This window comes from Synchiropus splendidus, chromosome 17 (assembly GCF_027744825.2).
Source record: "Synchiropus splendidus isolate RoL2022-P1 chromosome 17, RoL_Sspl_1.0, whole genome shotgun sequence".
In the NCBI taxonomy this organism is placed as follows: domain Eukaryota; kingdom Metazoa; phylum Chordata; class Actinopteri; order Syngnathiformes; family Callionymidae; genus Synchiropus; species Synchiropus splendidus.
Window position 1 is genome coordinate 6,345,673 of NC_071350.1, and position 17,823 is coordinate 6,363,495.

The following is a 17,823-nucleotide window of genomic DNA, read 5'->3' on the forward strand; positions in this document are numbered from 1 at the left end:
GTGAGACGGCTTCGCAACTCAGTGAAATATGGCTTTGTTTTTACAGACAGTAAGCGTAGGAACCACAGTTGGATGGCATTTGCTGTTGTTCTAAAGGTTTATAAGACATATTTTTAATCGATTATGAATGGTCACCGGCTCTGTCTTAAATAGAGTCGAAGGTGCAGAAGCAAGCAAGGTTAGACAGAGGGAAGCCACCTGAGAAGGACAGTCACCAAGGAGGTGCAAAACCTGGAGAATCAGCTCATCAGAGGTGTGGAGACAGGAGAGATGGCTGTCTGTCCCTTTGAGTTTTAAAAGTGAAATATAAAAAGTGCAGTCTCCTGTTAGCCTGCCCTCTATAATCATTTTTGAATCCTAAATAAGTCTGGTATTAATATGCTTAATTGGACTATTCATTGTGATTATGTTTCAGTCTTATCTCCCCCGACTGTTGGCTGGAAAGGTGCAGACGTGACTTTAAAAGGGAAAACAATCTGCTTCCTTGTCAGTTTCAATCTGAGACAGATGCTGCACACATCTTTTTAATGTAATGTTTCCTATGATTCTGAAGGGAAAATAATCAAGTTGGAAAATTGTTCTTGTCCTTTTTGTACATAGCACAGAAGCACTTTAGAGGTGGAAACCTGCTACAGAATAAATCCAAAGTTCCAAAGTTAGGAGTCTTCAGACATGAAAACCCTGATGTTCAGAGCCTGCTGCTGTGAAGTATTAATTCTGGACACTTGGGTTTTGCTCTGCTTCAATGAAGCACAATTGGTGCTCTGCCATGGTTAGGGCCAAGCAGTACTTGTCCAAAGTGAAAAGCAAGTGAAGTCATTTTGGATGAATCAATGTTTGGATTTATAGAATGGGATGTCAATTGATACAAGCTGCTGGGTTTGCGCACAAAGAATTGGGCTTTGTAAAGGGCTACCATGCAAGTACAGTGTGTAATTCAGTTTGAAAGTTGAAATCTGTATCCTGGCAACCAAATGTTGTGATGTGTTAAGAGGGTTTGGACTCATTTATGGAGATTTGAGTCTCTCAGGAGAGCGCTAAAGAGATTATTGTTTAGCTCCGGAGGGTCGCAGATTAGAAGTTATTTCACTCGGATTCAATGAAACAAGATTAGCGACGTCTATTCCATGATATATTAGAGTGAAGGTAAATACATCAATCAAGGATGCCGTGATACAAAACTGTTTAAAACTAGTGTTGGTTGCAATACATTTGAAATTGGAGAATAGGCAAGTCACTGGACGCACAAGTCAAGTTAGTGTTAGCAGAAAGAATAAAGCTGGCTTTATAATTTAGAGGCTTCTTTTGGTGTAATACGGTGTTGTTACTGGAAGATTTGTGCTGCAAAGCACATTTAATTGAACTGTTACAGATGTTGAATTTGTTCGATACTTTCAGTGAAACAGAATTGATTTAGATAGAAATGTTACGAATTCCACCCAGAACAGCTGTCAGAATTCTTATATCATCATGAGGATTAGAAGTGGGTTCTTGGAAATGTTCTCTCCTCCAAGAAGCTTTGCTCTAAAGAAGTGAGTAGAAAATAACATCATTAACATGGAATCACACGCGTAATATGCAGCAGTGACTTCACACATTAAGTGTTTTTCATCTTTTTAACTAATCACCATTCAAGTTAGTCAGCAAGTTTCTATAAGTAGATAACTTGATTTGATCCTCTGACATGGTTGTTGTGTTGTTTGCTTTTACAAATATCTCCCTCAAATAGATTATGATTCAGAAAAGAAAGAAAGATGGAAAGAAAGAAAGGAAGGAAGGGTCAGAAACAGGGAGAGCTGCTTCAGTGTTGTTCGATCACGTGGTTAACATGAATAAATGGAAACTTTTTCATGGAGTTTTTTGATTAAAATATGTTGTGTTTTATGATCAAGTTTTGAGAAAGAGGTTCCACATTAAATGAGGTTTTCAAATTTAGTTTGAATCTAAACGCACATTTGAGGCTTAAAGTTGGCACAGGTAGTAGATGCATATTAAGACAACTCTATTCGAGGGTGTCAAAATTTGTATCCTCATCAGCAACAGCCCATATTTGCTTATGAAATGAGTTCAGATTTGTTGATGAAAACGCAGAAAAATTATCAAGTTATAGATTATCCAGTCAAACTGAGCATTTGAGGATCCACGTCAGAGACTTAACCTTCCATAACAGCCTGCATTTGACAAGATAAGAAATAGTGCACTCAAAATGCTTCACCCTCACGAACACACACCTCAACTCCTGTCATGTCTCGCCGCCTTCCTCCTTTACAATCAGTAAGCGAAGAACAGACAGAGTGCTTGGTACAAGTGGAGGGGAAAGAGAAAAAAATACCTGGCTTGGGTACTGAGTTGGTCATGGACTGTGGCACTTTGTCATTGATGAGTTCCACACACTCGCTGGGAAAGAAGCCAACCTTTACAGAGAGTAAAAGAGAGAGGACGGAGAGTCTCACTTCAATATCATATTCTCATGAGATATAGTATCGGTGTGGGCGCAGGGCGGCTCAGACTGATGGTGATTATTTTAGGAAGAGGTGGGAAGAGTCCGCTTGTAATGACGCTTAACTGGCTCCCATGGTCAAGTGTTCCTGTGCTACATCGTATCCGAGTGTCACAGGAGCTAGATCTCTCTCTCAGAGTCTAAGGATGCTTTTAGCGTGAAGCTTCAACACCTAGATTATATGACATGCACTTCCAGAACACAAAAAGAGCTCTTTATATGCTCTTTATTCTGGTTCACATTCTCCTTTACATAGACGGGCCACATCTACTTCCACTAGCTGAGGTCAAGACTAGGACTCAGTGAAAGAGGCAAAAGTTAAAGGTGAATAAATACTTTAAACAGTGAAACAAACAACTATCTGCATACCTGGAAGCCATGTTTGCCTCTCCACCATGTGGTGTCTTCTTTAGGCGGCATGTCAATGACTGAAACAATGTCACCGACCTTCAACACATAAAAAAAGTGATGGCCACGCATTAATGAAAGATTCATGAAGGGTCGTGGCCTGTGTGCTCAGCCTGTGTGCTCAGCCAGTGTGCTCAGCCAGTGTGTGATGAGAGGTTTTCGGCACCTCAAACGACAGCTCATCTGATGCTTGTGCGATGTAGCGCTTGATGACGTGGGCGGCTGCGATCGCTGGAACGTTGATGGATGACTCTTCATGCACCAGCAGATGATTGCCCTTATTGTCAACCTGGCGCGCACACACACACACACACACACACACACAGACTGCTCATTAGCAGAATGCTGACACACATTTGGAGCAGCACTGAACATCTCGCCAATCCTTGACTTTGATCACTACACTTCAGCTAGGGTCTGAAACAAGAGTGGGATCAGCTGGGAGCATTTCAGATGCTGTTTTTATGAGCTCACCTCCATCCATGTCAGCGCAGGTCCACAGTTGATTTTGTTATCGGCAATGGACGAAAGCCGCGAAAGGTAAGCCAACAACATCTGGGAAACGGACTGGGACAGAAATCAACACCAAGTTAAAAACAAGTTTGCAAAACATCAACCTGGCTCTTCTATAATGCTGCATTGGTCCAACACTTGAGCACATTTTAGGTTGCTCTACAGTTTGACAGGGCATTCACCAACTTGAATAGATTGCACAATGGGTACAGGTGCAGCAATGAGTCAATTAACATGTATAAATTAAGCAGTATTTTCTAGGTGATGCGAATATTCTCGTTTATTTTACAGGATAAAGGCTAATAAAGGTTAAGAATATCATTTGGGACAGCACCTGCTGTGTGGCAGTGAGACTAAAATAGCTCGCAACCTGAGCGCCAGTCAGCTTCAAGCAGAGCTACTGTCCTTAGATTTATCGATTTACAATAGTGTTCTGAGTATTCTGAGTAAAACAAAGTATCACAAACATGTAGTTATTCTGGCAGGCCTGGGATTATCAGGTCTATTATTTACTTGATCACATACAACAAACTGGTATAGCCAGGGTTATTTGATACCTTTGTCAAGTCTCACCTTGACAACAAAGGTTTTGTTCAGACTAGCAGGGAACAGAATACACCTTTACATTTTCAGATGTTAACACATTGCCCTCATTCAAAGCACATCATTAAATTGTGGTACACAGTACTTTTAACTACACAACCAGCTTCAACCTTGAACAGTGTCATACATTTAAATCACAGCTTTTGACTGACATTTGAAGTACTCCAAAATATCCTGGACTAATTATGTTGTATTTGAGACCACTAAATCCAACACCAACATGCTCTTGGTCTCGCCTCCCTCGCTGGTCCTGGTTTTGACTCAGACACGGGGCCCACAAAGTCTTGATCTCGGTCTCAGGTTAGGGGGCCAGAGAACAGACCAGCACAACACTGCTAAATATTAATACCTGAAGTGTTGTGGGTAATGGTATGAAAATAAAACATTGAAAATAAGAAGGATCCAAATAAAGAATGCATTAAAACGACAGAGAAAGTACAAAACATTTGAGGCGATGCAGGTAAATTGGCAGAAACAACAAAACAAAGAAATTTTGACCACAAATAAGTAATGAACTTCTCTCCTTATTCTAGTCAGAATTTAAATTCATCGCGTTTATATTTTTAACACCGTGACAGGGTACATTTCATAAGCTTGGTATCTGTAAGGATCAGCTAGCTGTCTCACCTCAGACTGGTCAGTCAGGCTGTCCAGTCGTGGAAGCTCAGGCAGCTGCGAGAAACGTCGGTCGTAGATGCAGAGGTGCAAGTGTTTGTCCAAGACTCGGAAATCCTCATAGCTGCGCTTCACAATCCAACTGCGACCCTTTAGGAGAGAAATAGTGCAGTCAAGCCACATTGCTTTAACACCTTCAGTGGGAACTGGCTAGTTGTAGAGCTAATACACACCACACCAAGTGTTTCCGACACAGTGCTAGGCAGGTAATGAAGACCCGCAAATTTAATGAAGAGTGTATTCAAGGTCACAGGACAGTTGCACCAAAACATTGGCTGCATTTCACTATTATGATGAATAGCGAAATGCTCCAGTGGTGACCTTAAAGCTACGCAGCAGCCCAGTCTGTGCAGTGCTCTGTGACTCCCTTCTAATCTGGCAATATGGGACGAGTCAAACAAACCCATGCTCCTATGTAGTTAGTCCAGGAAATTGAAATTTGTTTTGACAGCTCCTGTCACATTTCATCATGCTCATGACGTCTTAAAACGCCAGCTGTGTACCCCATACTTCAGTCTCTCCAAACCACAAATTAGCATATTAGCCCAGCGGTTAAATCCTGCACCTGAAGAGGCTAAGTGGGCTCATTTATTTCACATCCAGTTGCCGTGCAGCTCAGTGAATGAGTGTGCACACCCTCATGGATATCAACACAGGAAATCATTTTCAACCTTAGCATGACGTCAAGGCTAATATTTCTAGCCTTATCTGTGACAAAGAAGCATGAGGAGGGCAACACGGCAAAACAACTGCTGCAAACACCACATGAATGAACAACCATGTGTGACATTCAATTATTGAATGATACACTAATGCACTACGAAACAAATACACTATGCATTTTACTGTTTTACCAAACTTTCATACCAAAATATTAGTTACATTTTAATGGATTTTCAGTCACACTCCTGAGCGTAAGGAGACTCACTCACACTCAGCAGTGACTAGCTGGTATGTCTCCAAATGGCCACCAGAGGCCACAAAGCATGCTCCTTGTCTCACATCCACACTTGAGCTGACAATGGAGTTCTCTGCTCTCAGTTGTTTGGTGTCTTGCTGCTCAGAGTAAAACATAACCTAGCTAGCTCAATCATCTGGTAAAATTTCTTTTCATAAGTCTCTGAACCCCAAGAGTGAAACCTGCATCTTGATCTTTCTTATTCTCTTTTTTCTTTGACACACTGCTGCCCCTGGCGGTTCATAGTGGCATAATGAAACCCATTCATTAGCCTGACTGAATTTATATTTTTATGACTGTAGAATAATAGGATAATAATGCGTTAATGAGAAAGAGCTTTTTTCAGGCAGATGTATACCTTTTTGACTGTAAGTTTTTATGGAAAAATACAAGAAACTCAAGAGGAATTTTCATCTTTATAACTTTAACATTAGGTGAACAAGCAAACTAAGAAGATAAGACACTTTCTCATGACTTATAATTACATTTTCACCACTCCTATTACCATTTTTCACTTAACTGCACTGTGTTGTCTTGAAACAATTTCTAAACTAGGCCTGAAACTAATACTAAAACAGTGAAACAACACTGACAAAAAAGCTTTTGCACTAAAATAATGCACATTCTGAATGACTTTTCTCTTCGTTGCACAGGCCATTCACACCGGTATGGTCCTGGTTCTGGAAACAGTGGCGAGATTTTGGCTTCTCAGAACCTCTGTGCTTTCTATCAATCCATAGCGTCCATACAACTTTAAGCAGTACAAAAGTGTTTCTTGGGCAGAAGTAAACAAATGATGCTTAGCTAATAAAACGTTGCACCGATATTCTGAAAGTGTTTGATGCTTTACTGAAACAATTTTTCACAAGCAACAACTTTTCATGGTGAGGAGAAGTCTAAAACATCAAAGGCATCTGATATCTAACAAGTCTGTGTGTGTGTGTGTGTGTGTGTGTGCGGGTGTGTGTGGACCGACGTCATGGACCACTGATGGTGTCATGGTCCAAGCCATGGGTTGCAGCCGTGAACCAAATTGCCAGGATCCAAACATTTGTTCCTCTCAAAACATGCTGTGAACATTCAAGAACCAGAAGTGGCACAGAGCCATGCCAGTGAGGAGGCCTGACAGTGTACCACGTACATTACGCAGATCATTTTCCGCTCATAGACCGCACAACTGTTGGAGCATGTGCAGGTGAATCTGGCCTGCGTTTGTCCTGCAGCAGAAGTGAGATGATCATCATACAGACTTATATATATTTTTCTCTCCAACGCCATCCATTGAAACAAAAGACAAGTAAAAATTTTCATGTTAATATTTAGTGATTAAATGCCAACAGGAAATGTCCACCACAATCAAACTGACTTCATACAAACTGAACAAAGAGTTGTTTTTTTTCTTCCCGGTCCAGCAAGATGAGGCAGCAAACCCGGCTGAAAGAAAGCGCTGGTGGAAAGTCTTGTGCTTTGATTTGGCCTAGAAAGCCGTGCGTATCGGGGCCAGCAGAGGCTGTGCGACTGGGACTGCGGAGCACGCTTCATTCCGGACTTAAAAGCTCTGGCTAGGGCAGGCAGCTCTGAAAGCTCTCAGTGGGCTATGGGAACTCTTCAAGCTCTTCTGCCCCACTTTCTTTCAGACGCTGATAGTGATTCTGAGTCCATGGAACTGAATCAGTCTGACAGAGCAGTGCTACTTTCCTGGTCTCCAAGTTCTGAACGCAGGCCAAACTCCCTCTCTCATTTTGTCCACTTTCAGACAGAAGTGGTGTAGATTTAGCACTTTTTCCGATGGATGGAATTTCCAAGTCAACGGCCGCATACTTGTGAGCCACTGCCAAGGTCGAGTGAGTGGAATATAAGCACTAGTGAGGAAAAGTATGAAAACAGAGTCAAGACTGTCACTAGCGGCCGCCGTGGCACCGTTTCTGTGCAGCTTGTAGACACATGTGGTTACTGCTTTGATGACATGTCCAATTTCAGTCCAACGTTGCACCTAATCTAATCAAAAATGATTTTCACGATAGTTTGAGATGGCGTCTTCAAATGTAACAGATGTCTGATCCAAAAACACAAATAATGGCACTAAATAAGCCCTAGGGACCTTGGTGTTAAACATCCTGTTCAAATCAAAACTCTCTGTATTCTCTTACATCGCTCTTAGTTATACTGAGTTTTTGAAAATATTCATTCTTAAATCAGAATATTAATAAGAACATTCAGATTTGGCTGAATTCTTTAGACTAAATTCAGTCTAAAATTAACTGAACTAACAACTAAAAGGAACGTATATTTAGGAAACATTAGAGGGCACTGGATTTAAATGTGAATGACTGTGAATCTGTTTTGACATTTTCTCACCCTTTGTAAACAGCAGTTACCATAGTTTGAGGTTATTTTTGAGTTTTACTTTAGAAGTAACATGGATAGAAAAGACTGTACTTAATGTGACACAAGATAGTTACTGTCTTTGAGACCTGTAAGGAAGAAACTTCATATCTGTGGCATCAAACCACTAAATGGAATTGAACTGAGAAGATATCACTGCTAAGAACACATTCAGTTAGAACAACCCTGTGCACGCAGGGTTCTCCCCTGGAATTTCTCCCAACATAGTGATTGTGGAAGTGGAGAAGATGCATTGGAGTTGGAGGGGGGAAGCACCCCTTAATTTTCCATCTGAATTTCATATTTTCATACATAAAAAAATCGATGTATTGTTAATTAACTTTGCTTTAACAAGTATAGTGCTATCATTCGCACGTTATTCAATTATTTATTTACTGAGTGATTTAAGAAACTTAATATTGTCATATTTAAGATGAGAATATTGCAGCATGATTAACATTAACAACATTATTTTTCTAATAACCTGCACTTGAATACTGACTCATGTGCTTTTATTTTGGGGGCGATTTAAGGTTCAAAAAGGTTTAATGGATACAGACCAGGTAACATGGTTAAATCTACACAACAAGAAGGAAATTTAAGTAAAATAAACAACATTCTCAGGGTTTCTGCTAGATGTGGCTCACTGCCACAGCTGCCATGCCTTCAGAATAACAAGCTCTCTGTTACAGATAAAATCTCACGTGATCAAAGCTATTAAAACAAAGTGGAAACATCAAAACGAGCAGAAATTATGGTAGTTACGGTGTGTTGGTAATGGGAAAATCCCAAAAGAAACCTCATAGTAACTGAAGTCTGTTGCTCGTGGAACTATAGAGGAGGCAGATTTACTTCTCATGAATAAAAAGTAGAGTTTTTATTGACACCTATTCAGTAAATGTCAAAACTCGCCTCAGGGGGCTCGACCACAGCTTCAGAAAATCCTGGTGGAAACACTGCATTCTACACAGCTCATTTCATTTTTTTTATATATTGAAATGCAAGCCATTTATTCACCATGTGTTTACACAACAAATGAAACCTTTCAACATCATCCTGTCAAAGCTTATTTTTTCTCAGAGGCCAGAAAAGCATTTCTTGTTGAACAGAAAAACGCATGTTTCGCAATGGTGTCTCAAAAAAGGATTCATACCCTTTCATGCAGGCATATCATGTGAGTGTCAGAATTTTAAATCATATTAATCTACGGAATTTTGGCTAAGAGGTCTGTCCTGGAGCCTCATTTAGCTCTTTCCTGGTGGGAGTGAAAGTAGATCAAGTTATTGAACACCGTCATTAAGTTGCAGCTTTGTACTAATGTCCTGCAAAGTTAAATCATTTCACTACAAAGCCAGTACGCATCGGTAGTTGTGTATATAAATATTAGTAAATATCATGTACGCTTTATGCATCAGAGGTTCTTCCCCCTAATAGCTACTGTCAGCCGTAACATAACAATCTAAAAATGACTGGCTCAGGAACAGATCTGGCTCACAATTAACCACAGTCAGCAAGAAACGTAGCCCCTTAGAGGGGGGGAACAATCTCTGAAACACATCTTCCAACACTAGTTTGACAAACCAAGCCAAGAGTTAGAGCAAGGTCAGTGTTCCGTTCACTGTTAACAGAGATAGTCTTGGCTGCGGCAATATATCCAAGGACGATTGGTCCGTAAATGCTAGTCAAAAACAGGCTGTGTTTATCCCTGGTGAATGCACGACTCTCCTACGTCTGGCAGTAATTTTTAAATTACCACAGGTCACAACATCAAACTGATGCCATGCGAATAGAATATTAAGGCATATTTTTGTTTTCAAAACAGGTTTGGTCTTAAGGGCTCACAAATATAACAACACCATTAAAAATACGAAAAACAAGATGCACACTCGAGTGTGAGACACAATGAACTCTTTTTTTTTTCCACAAATCTTTAAACACCAACCCTGAAAAATACACTTTGAAATATTAAGAACTGTTGAGAGCAATTAAATGTCCCTCCTCGCGCAGAGTTCAAACTCAGAGGCCTCATTGATGATCTTGGGTATTATGTTCTAAAACTCGCCTGCCAGATTCTGACATACAATAACTATGAATTCTCCAACAGGACATAAGGTGCTTCAGAAATGTTGAAATGTGAGCCAGGGCTTTGCTGAGGAGTGAGCAGTGGGAAGCTCAAGATATCTGTGCAGGCTGTCCTGCACTATCAAAGGGTAATTACACGCGCTTAAAAAAAGGCAGAAGCAGAGTGGAGTTAAGGTGAGTCTGGGTCACAGCATTCTTACCTGGCAGTAAATATGAACCAAGTAGACAAGCTCCTTCGACTCGTAGCCATTTCGTGTCACTTCACACTGTTCGTCGCCCAGGGTCAACTGAAGAAGAGAAAATAAAGTGTGATGTTAGTGCCTCACAAAAACTTCTTGACAAGTTTCACTAGATTTGCAAGAGCAGTAGGAGCCTCCATTACTATCGCAGCAGAAATAACAAGGCTAGGGTGCCATCTACTCCAGAAATATCTTTCACAGATTCAGAAACTTTTCATCGACATTGTGTAGGTGTCTGAGACAGCAGCTCAGGTGAACTTGCTCTGCTGCGGATCCAAGAAAGGAAAAGTGACGAAGCAGGGACAGCAGCATGAGCAGCCAAAGATCACTGATGCATGTGCAAGTGATGGTGCTTAGCTGCAGGCCAGTCTTCATCCACTGCTCAGTAATATACAGCAACTGATTCAACTTAGGAACCACTCAGAGTGAATGCAGTTATGGAGGCAACAGTGAGATCTCTATGAAAATGACCCTTGAGAGAAACGTTTTATCAACTCATAGATTTTCCTAGATACACAACAAACACAACAACCACAATTTCCAATGATCTAATGATATTGATATTCATATTTAACCCAAAATGCCAAAAGCATGGAACCATTGATCAAAGGACACGTAACTTTTACATCACATTTTGAGCAATTAGAATTCAAATGCTGTTTCAAAAGTGAATTTAACATGATAAAAGTTTAAGTACATTTTTATTTGGATTTATTTCTACTCAATGACTACAAGACTACAATGACGTTGGTACGGTCGCCAACCTGTACATGTCGTATGCTGACATTGTTCATGAAGTCGACTAGTAAAATAATCACAAGTTGCAGCATATACATGCATTTTGATGTAAATATGTAAAAGAATAAAAGAATGCACAGATGAAGGCACAAACTTCAGTTAAGTATAAGCATGGGCTGTTGAAGTGTCTAAAACATTCCCTCACTTTTATAGGTCCAAGTCTGGAGGAGATTATACAGGAAAATTGGGAATATTAAGTTACAAAAATCACACTGATGTAACATAAAGTGTCCTCGAACCATACTCCAGGAAGTACAGTGCAACACCAGATGAACAAAATTTGGTTACGCAACCTACAGAAGATCATAAAAGTGTAATGCAATATCTAACGTGGTGCTTTCCTCTCTATCCACGCCTAGGTCCTGATCATTAAAAGTAGGGGAAAAGTCAAACCATGCAGGGCTATTTTCTCAAGCATGAGGCTGACGGGGTGTGAAGGATCAGATGGGGTCAGCAGTGGAAATCAGCTCTCAATTGCTTTAAATGCAGAAGCAACCATTTCACAGTCTTATAGCTGCACTGCTGTCAGCTGTGTGGCTGTTTAACAAACACATTCTCTTAACTGCTAAAACAATATCCAGACAGAAGCTATCATGGGAAACCAAGAGACACACTGACGGTTGAGCCTGGAGGAAACAATTCACAGCATCCAGGGCAAACAATGTAACCTCCCAGCAACATTAGCTGAAGCCAGAGGATTGTATTTAAAGCTCAAAGTACTTTGCTGTGCGGTTCATAATCGATACTAAGATGCATACAATTTAAGCGCTTAAACAAGTCTGTCCCTAAACATCACTTACAATAAATGCTTTTGATTTAAATGAATAAATAATGAGTATTAAACAGAGATGTAATGGAAGACAAGCCAGAACCAAAGCTACGCCTACTGTCGCTGACACAAGCTGAGCAGCGTTTGGTGCAAAGCGAAACCAAATAAATTTTGTTTGAGTGGCATGAGGACGCAATAAAAACTAGACCACAGAAACAAACAGCAATAACATCTCACTCAACTTGCTAGGCACTCTTTTGGTACGAGGGTGTGTTTCTGAATGCTGCAAGTCAACCCAGCCGTGATGCTGTGTCATTTGTGGTCTAAATAATACACTATTGTTGTCCTTAAGAAATTAGAAAACCTTTAAACTAAACTGGCAGAGTATAAACACATAAAAGAATACGCATAAAAACACGGCACTTTGGCTAAATATACATCGATCTCTTTTCAATGAAGCTCTTAAACATTTCAAAGCTTTAAGTGGATTCAGCTTGCACTTGCTGATCTGCAGTCTACCGCGAAAAGGCTACTTGTATTTGGTGCAGGGTCAGCTGTCAAAGTTTGTCCAGTCAGAGCAGCGAGGAAAAGCTCAGCAGTCCTTGCTGAAACCTTTCCAAAGCCTGGTTCGAGTTGTTGTACCATTTAAATGTAATGGAGGAATTCCCAGAAGAAGGGCAAGTGAGATTGATATAGCAGAAAAAACAATGAGAAAGAAGTGAGTGCAGTTGTGTAGACAATAAACGCATGGGTTTGTGGCATCAGATTTCCAATATGGCACTACTTGATACACAAAGATAATTTTGGACTAGTTTATATACTGTACGTAAAAAAACAGTTACCATTTTTAGTTGAGACGACAGTGCTCAGATGAAAGACTCAACAAGATGCAGGGAATAGTATTATTGAATCATTTGAGTTCCATCTGCATGGCCCAATATCGACTCATAATACCCAATAACTGATTATTTAGCATGTCTTTTCCACCACGTGTACCATGGCCTGAAGTTTAAACATCAATATCTCTTCCATATTAAAGCAAAATTAGTATTATAACCAAAATATCCCGAACCAAAGTGAAATAGAATTGAATGGCGATTTAAACCAGACTCTTGATAATGACATTGATTTGGGAAATCTGATCAACAACCGACTCTGATCCAAACTCTGATGCCTTTGTTTGAATAAAACAATATACTGAGTGCTAAACCCAGGGAACTAAGGCACTAAGCTTGACCTCAAAATACCCAACCAATTAAAAGGCTTAAAACTGACTACCTTATATCCAGCTTTTTCTCATGACAATACAACCAATCTAATCTTCTCCAGCGAGAACTGCTGACAAAGGCTCCTTTTAGACATCAAAGTTGTTAACTGCTTAAGTAAGAAGTGAGTTCAGGTGGGCTGAAATACTGAGTCATCACACCTTTGCAACACATACTTCCAGCTCATGATTTATCGACTCAATCTGCTCTAAGGGATGACAGGCGGCAACATCAAGAGTGAAATTAGAATGAGACCAAAGATGAGGTAAAAAGTGAGGCATGCCACGGGAAATCATGCTGAATTATTGAGCCAAACATTTACATTTTGTCCGGAAAGTGGCTGCAATCTGGTGAGCAGGGTGGCGCTCATGGACACTTTCAAGAAACACGACTGTCACGAAAATGATGCATCAAAATTAGAAGAAAAAAAATGGTGACAGTGATTCCAAAACAAGCCCTGTCAGACTCTTATCAGGCCATTTATCGGGTCCATACGGACCACCAGATCTATTTAAACATGAGATAATGCAGAAATGTATCCCAACTCTCTCTTATTGAGCAACTACACTATGTTGTTTTTATTGTCATTTGCTGAGGTCCTGCCAAATAACCACTCAAGCAGTTTGCTTTACAATCTCAAATAATCCAGTGGATTGATCTCATCCAGTTACAACTTTAAAAGTAGTTGAACAACAAAAAAAAAACCCACTTCAGCATGTATCGTAAAAATCACAATTCCTTAACTGAACCCAAATGGCAATCCAGAGTGGCCCTTGGAGTCCTGCAGGTTCACTGGGGTAGCAACGAAGCTTGACTCCAAACTTAAGAGAGGAAAATGTCAGTGTGTACTCACTGCAATCCTGTTCTCTCGCACCTCATTCTCGCTCTGAGACTTTCCTTCCTGCCCTGAAGTATAGCGTCCCTCACAGGAACTCACCCGTTCGTGCTCACAGCACCTGTCCCCGGACCCTATTTCACTGTGTGAGTTACTAAAGAGCAAGTGCGTCCCAGTCAGAGGGTCTGGTTTCACAAGTGCAGGGCACGATTCCCGTCGCATGTAAAATGTCAAACTCTTTACCTCCCACGCGTTACGACCTCTCAGCGAGGGAATTAGCACAGGAAATTGTATTTGCAGAAATGAACAATGTGGTTTCTCCCATCCCACCATTGTGATGACCCTCTTACCTCTGCTTCCTGTTTCGGAAGGCTGTCACTCACAGAACTTCAGGAACATTTGGCCGGCAGGGCGACAAAATGAGAAATCCGAATGTTCTTGCCGTGACTCTCAAAAAAATTCCAGTTTTGGGATTCTTCTGCCGACCTCACCGTCTACTCCCGCTGTCCATTCGCCACATGCTATTCTCTCCCTTTTCCCAGCTCTTCACTGACTGACATGCTGCCTCACCCCTCCCCCTACGCTCCTCATCTTCCCCCTCTCCGGTTGGTACGTTCCCAGGACAAAGAGCGAGGATGGAGGGAGAGAGAAGGGGCAAGAGGTAACAAAAAGGGGGGCTGCACTTGCAGAACTGATTATTCTTTCCTTCCACATGTGCAGAGCTTTGTCGACTGTCCGCCTAGTCTGTACCACCTCACTGAAGAAATGTGCAGTCGAGGATAAACACCCAGACTGACGTCCACAAGTGCCCATTTAACCACATACATGACTGATGCAAGGACAGAAAAGGGAAACATCTTTGGTGACCAAACCCTCCAATTAAAAATTCCCTCTAGAATAAATAAAACCAGAGACTTGGGAGTCTCCAGTCCACAGCCAAAATAGAGTCACCCAAAATATCAATGGCCTGCAACAAAACACCTCAAAGAAAACCTGAAAAGTCAGCTGTGATGACTTCACATGCACCATCCGCACATGAGGAGGATTCTAGAGAGCTACAGCTGAGTGTGAAGGGTGGAAATCTAACCGGCACAGAGGAGGACATGTGAGAAGCCAGAGGGGCCACACAGCCATGAGGGACCTGCTGCGGTCACACTCTTCTCCTCAAACTGCGGCAAGAACAACATGTCTAGATTTCATACCAGACCTGCACATGGCACAGGACACACCAGCCCTTGGACTTTCTTGCTGCCCCTTTTAAGTTAGAATGAAAACAAATGAGCTAATAACGAACATTGTTATTCCATTATTTTGTATTAATACAGCATCCCTGACTGAGAAATAGAACATTTTAATAAATACAGACTATTATTTTGACTTTTCATGTTGAGATTAACTGAAAAATTGTACTTCTCCATATACTTCTGTAGTTTTAAGCTATGGATAACAGCATTTTAAAACGCAACCTTCAGTTAAAATACAATACGGATTGGGAAAAAAGTACTGTTTTAACCAGTTAACAAGGTGAAGTGTATAGGAAGTAGACGCTCAAGTCACTGTACACAACAACAGCCAATCCTGAAGGAACAGATGGCGCAGGAGTCATTCACAGGATAAATAATGGGTGAATGAAGAGCACATCATATCTCTCCACGCACATCGATTCTTTTCAGAAATAGTTATGTAATGTCTGATTGAAACTTTTCTCCTCACGCTGTAATGCATGTCTGCCTGAAACAATAATCCAACAATGACCCAGTTCTGATGACCTTCTGGCCAGATGTGCTACTAGCACTCCAGACTGCATTATTAGAGTGGTGGGAGAAGGTAAACAGACAGTTGTCTGGCAAATGTCACAAAAGGAAAACAGTTTTTTTCTTACACAGTTGATGATAGTAAAGTCTCCTTAGCCCAGCAGTCACCATTAACAAAGATTTATTGAATAAATAGCAAGGATTTTTATGTTTAGACCACATTTATTCCAGATAGAGCACAATTCTAAATAAATATCAGTAAAACTACAAAAAAAGTTTGACCTCCTTTTAGTTTATCTTGGCTTGCAGCACAAATTTTTGGAAGCCATGCAGCATTACAGTCAACAAGGGTGGAGTGAACCAAGTGTTTTGTCAATAAGACCTTTTCGATTGAGCTCTGTGGCACATTAGGGAATGGACTTTCTCCTACCAAGAGTATATTTGCATGCCTAATAACTTATTAAATCAAATGGTGCTGTGACTGAGATCTATTTTTTCAAGTTCAGCACAAACCATAACCCTTGTGTAACCATCTCTGCAGCGCCACAATAAAAATCTTGAGCTGTAGTATCTTTGTAAACTTAATATTATTTAGAACAATATCCATCCATCTTGTCAGTGCTCTGAAACACTGTTTTTGTGCATCAGTGCAGAACCTATATGGTGACAATGAAGATTTGTACAAACCAATAAATGATTACTTCAGTTAACAGCAGGCATTATAAAGATCAACCTCCATCAAAGTTTGAATTCTGACTTGTGTAAATCTCATCTACTGACTGGGTTCCGTTGTCTTGATGACCAATGGAACTACATATGTTGAGCAGCACAAGGTTTAAAAACAAAACAAACCGATGAATGGCAGCAACAAATCCAAACCATGTTCAGTGAAAGCATGACCGTACTATTCCAGCTGAGGAAATGACCACAAACCATCCTTTGTGCGCTCGGACAGACTGCATTGTGCATCCAAGTTTAAAGTGGTAGCAGCTCATCGTGAATAAATGGATCAAGAACAACTTACAGAGTTTTTAGCCTTCTATAAATATGTTGTACATTCAAGCTACTTCTATAGAAACTTATGACACTACATGTTTATGGCACCACTGTCTATGACATGACTTCCGTTCACATATGGATGTCCATCGCTGTAAGGAAACGCATTACTGTCTACACTTTTCCAGGCTCGCCTCAACACACAGTCCTCTCCAGTAGCCCACAGACTGCTGTCAAGAGCAGGTTGGTCTGTCGAGCTGTGCAGCTCTGTAGCAGCGCAGGAGCCGGATGTGTAAAGGAGCGACATTTAAAATCATTACTAAAGCAATAAAAATGGATCGTGGAGGGAGACTGCAGAATGAAATGGGATTTAAACGCCGAAGCAGATCACTGTAAAGGGATGAGATCATGACTTCAAGGAGGTTCACAAACCAAATCCGATTATGAGAAAGATTTTCTTCCAGTACAGGGTCAGGCACTCACACACACTGTATATACACAATGGAAAGTAATACCAGAACAACAGTGAGTAAATGCAGAGTAAAGCTCAGACAATGAAGAGTTGATCTGTTTTCTTATCCTATTATTGCAGGTCTCAATGTTAAGTAACATCTTATCTGAGGGTTCAGCAGCTGCACAGTTGATACACTTTTCAGACCACAGTTGTGTACACTTTCCCTTTCATCCTTGCCAACACCCTTTTGTTACACATCACACCTGACACTTTTCTCCAATGATTCCACCCTGCCTGCACCTGCTTCTTCACCTCTTCCTCACACTCTCCATTGCCCTGGACAGTTGAGCCTAAGTACTTAAAATCCTCCACCTTATTTATCTCTGCATCCTGTAAACCCTGTAGAAAATTCCTCTCTTTGGTAAATTACATTTTGAGGGCACATTTGACACGGCATTCAACTTTGAAACCATGACAGACACCTTGATGATCTACGGTTGAAAACTGACTGTAAAAGGTTTAAAATAAAACATTTTTTAGCCATTAGCTCTTTTGGCTCAGCGATGCATACAGTATTTAGCATCTCACC

At 40.8% G+C, this 17,823-nt stretch overlaps 1 protein-coding gene across 8 annotated transcripts in view; it reads right to left on the reverse strand.

Annotated features, from left to right (window-relative positions):
- Positions 1-17,823, reverse strand: part of arhgap32b (Rho GTPase activating protein 32b) — a 102,084-nt gene that overhangs the window by 26,140 nt on the left and 58,121 nt on the right. For 6 of the 8 annotated variants that reach the window (XM_053846640.1, XM_053846641.1, XM_053846644.1 and 3 more), the window contains 6 exons: positions 10,325-10,411; positions 4,652-4,789; positions 3,383-3,475; positions 3,075-3,197; positions 2,870-2,947; positions 2,333-2,414 (listed from right to left, as the gene is read on the reverse strand). In XM_053846640.1, coding sequence (XP_053702615.1) covers positions 2,333-2,414; positions 2,870-2,947; positions 3,075-3,197; positions 3,383-3,475; positions 4,652-4,789; positions 10,325-10,411 — 601 coding nt within the window. Of the gene's footprint in view, positions 1-2,332; positions 2,415-2,869; positions 2,948-3,074; positions 3,198-3,382; positions 3,476-4,651; positions 4,790-5,631; positions 5,756-10,324; positions 10,412-14,380; positions 14,567-17,823 lie in introns of those variants that run through there. The other 2 variants (XM_053846645.1, XM_053846646.1) reach the window with 2 other exon arrangements.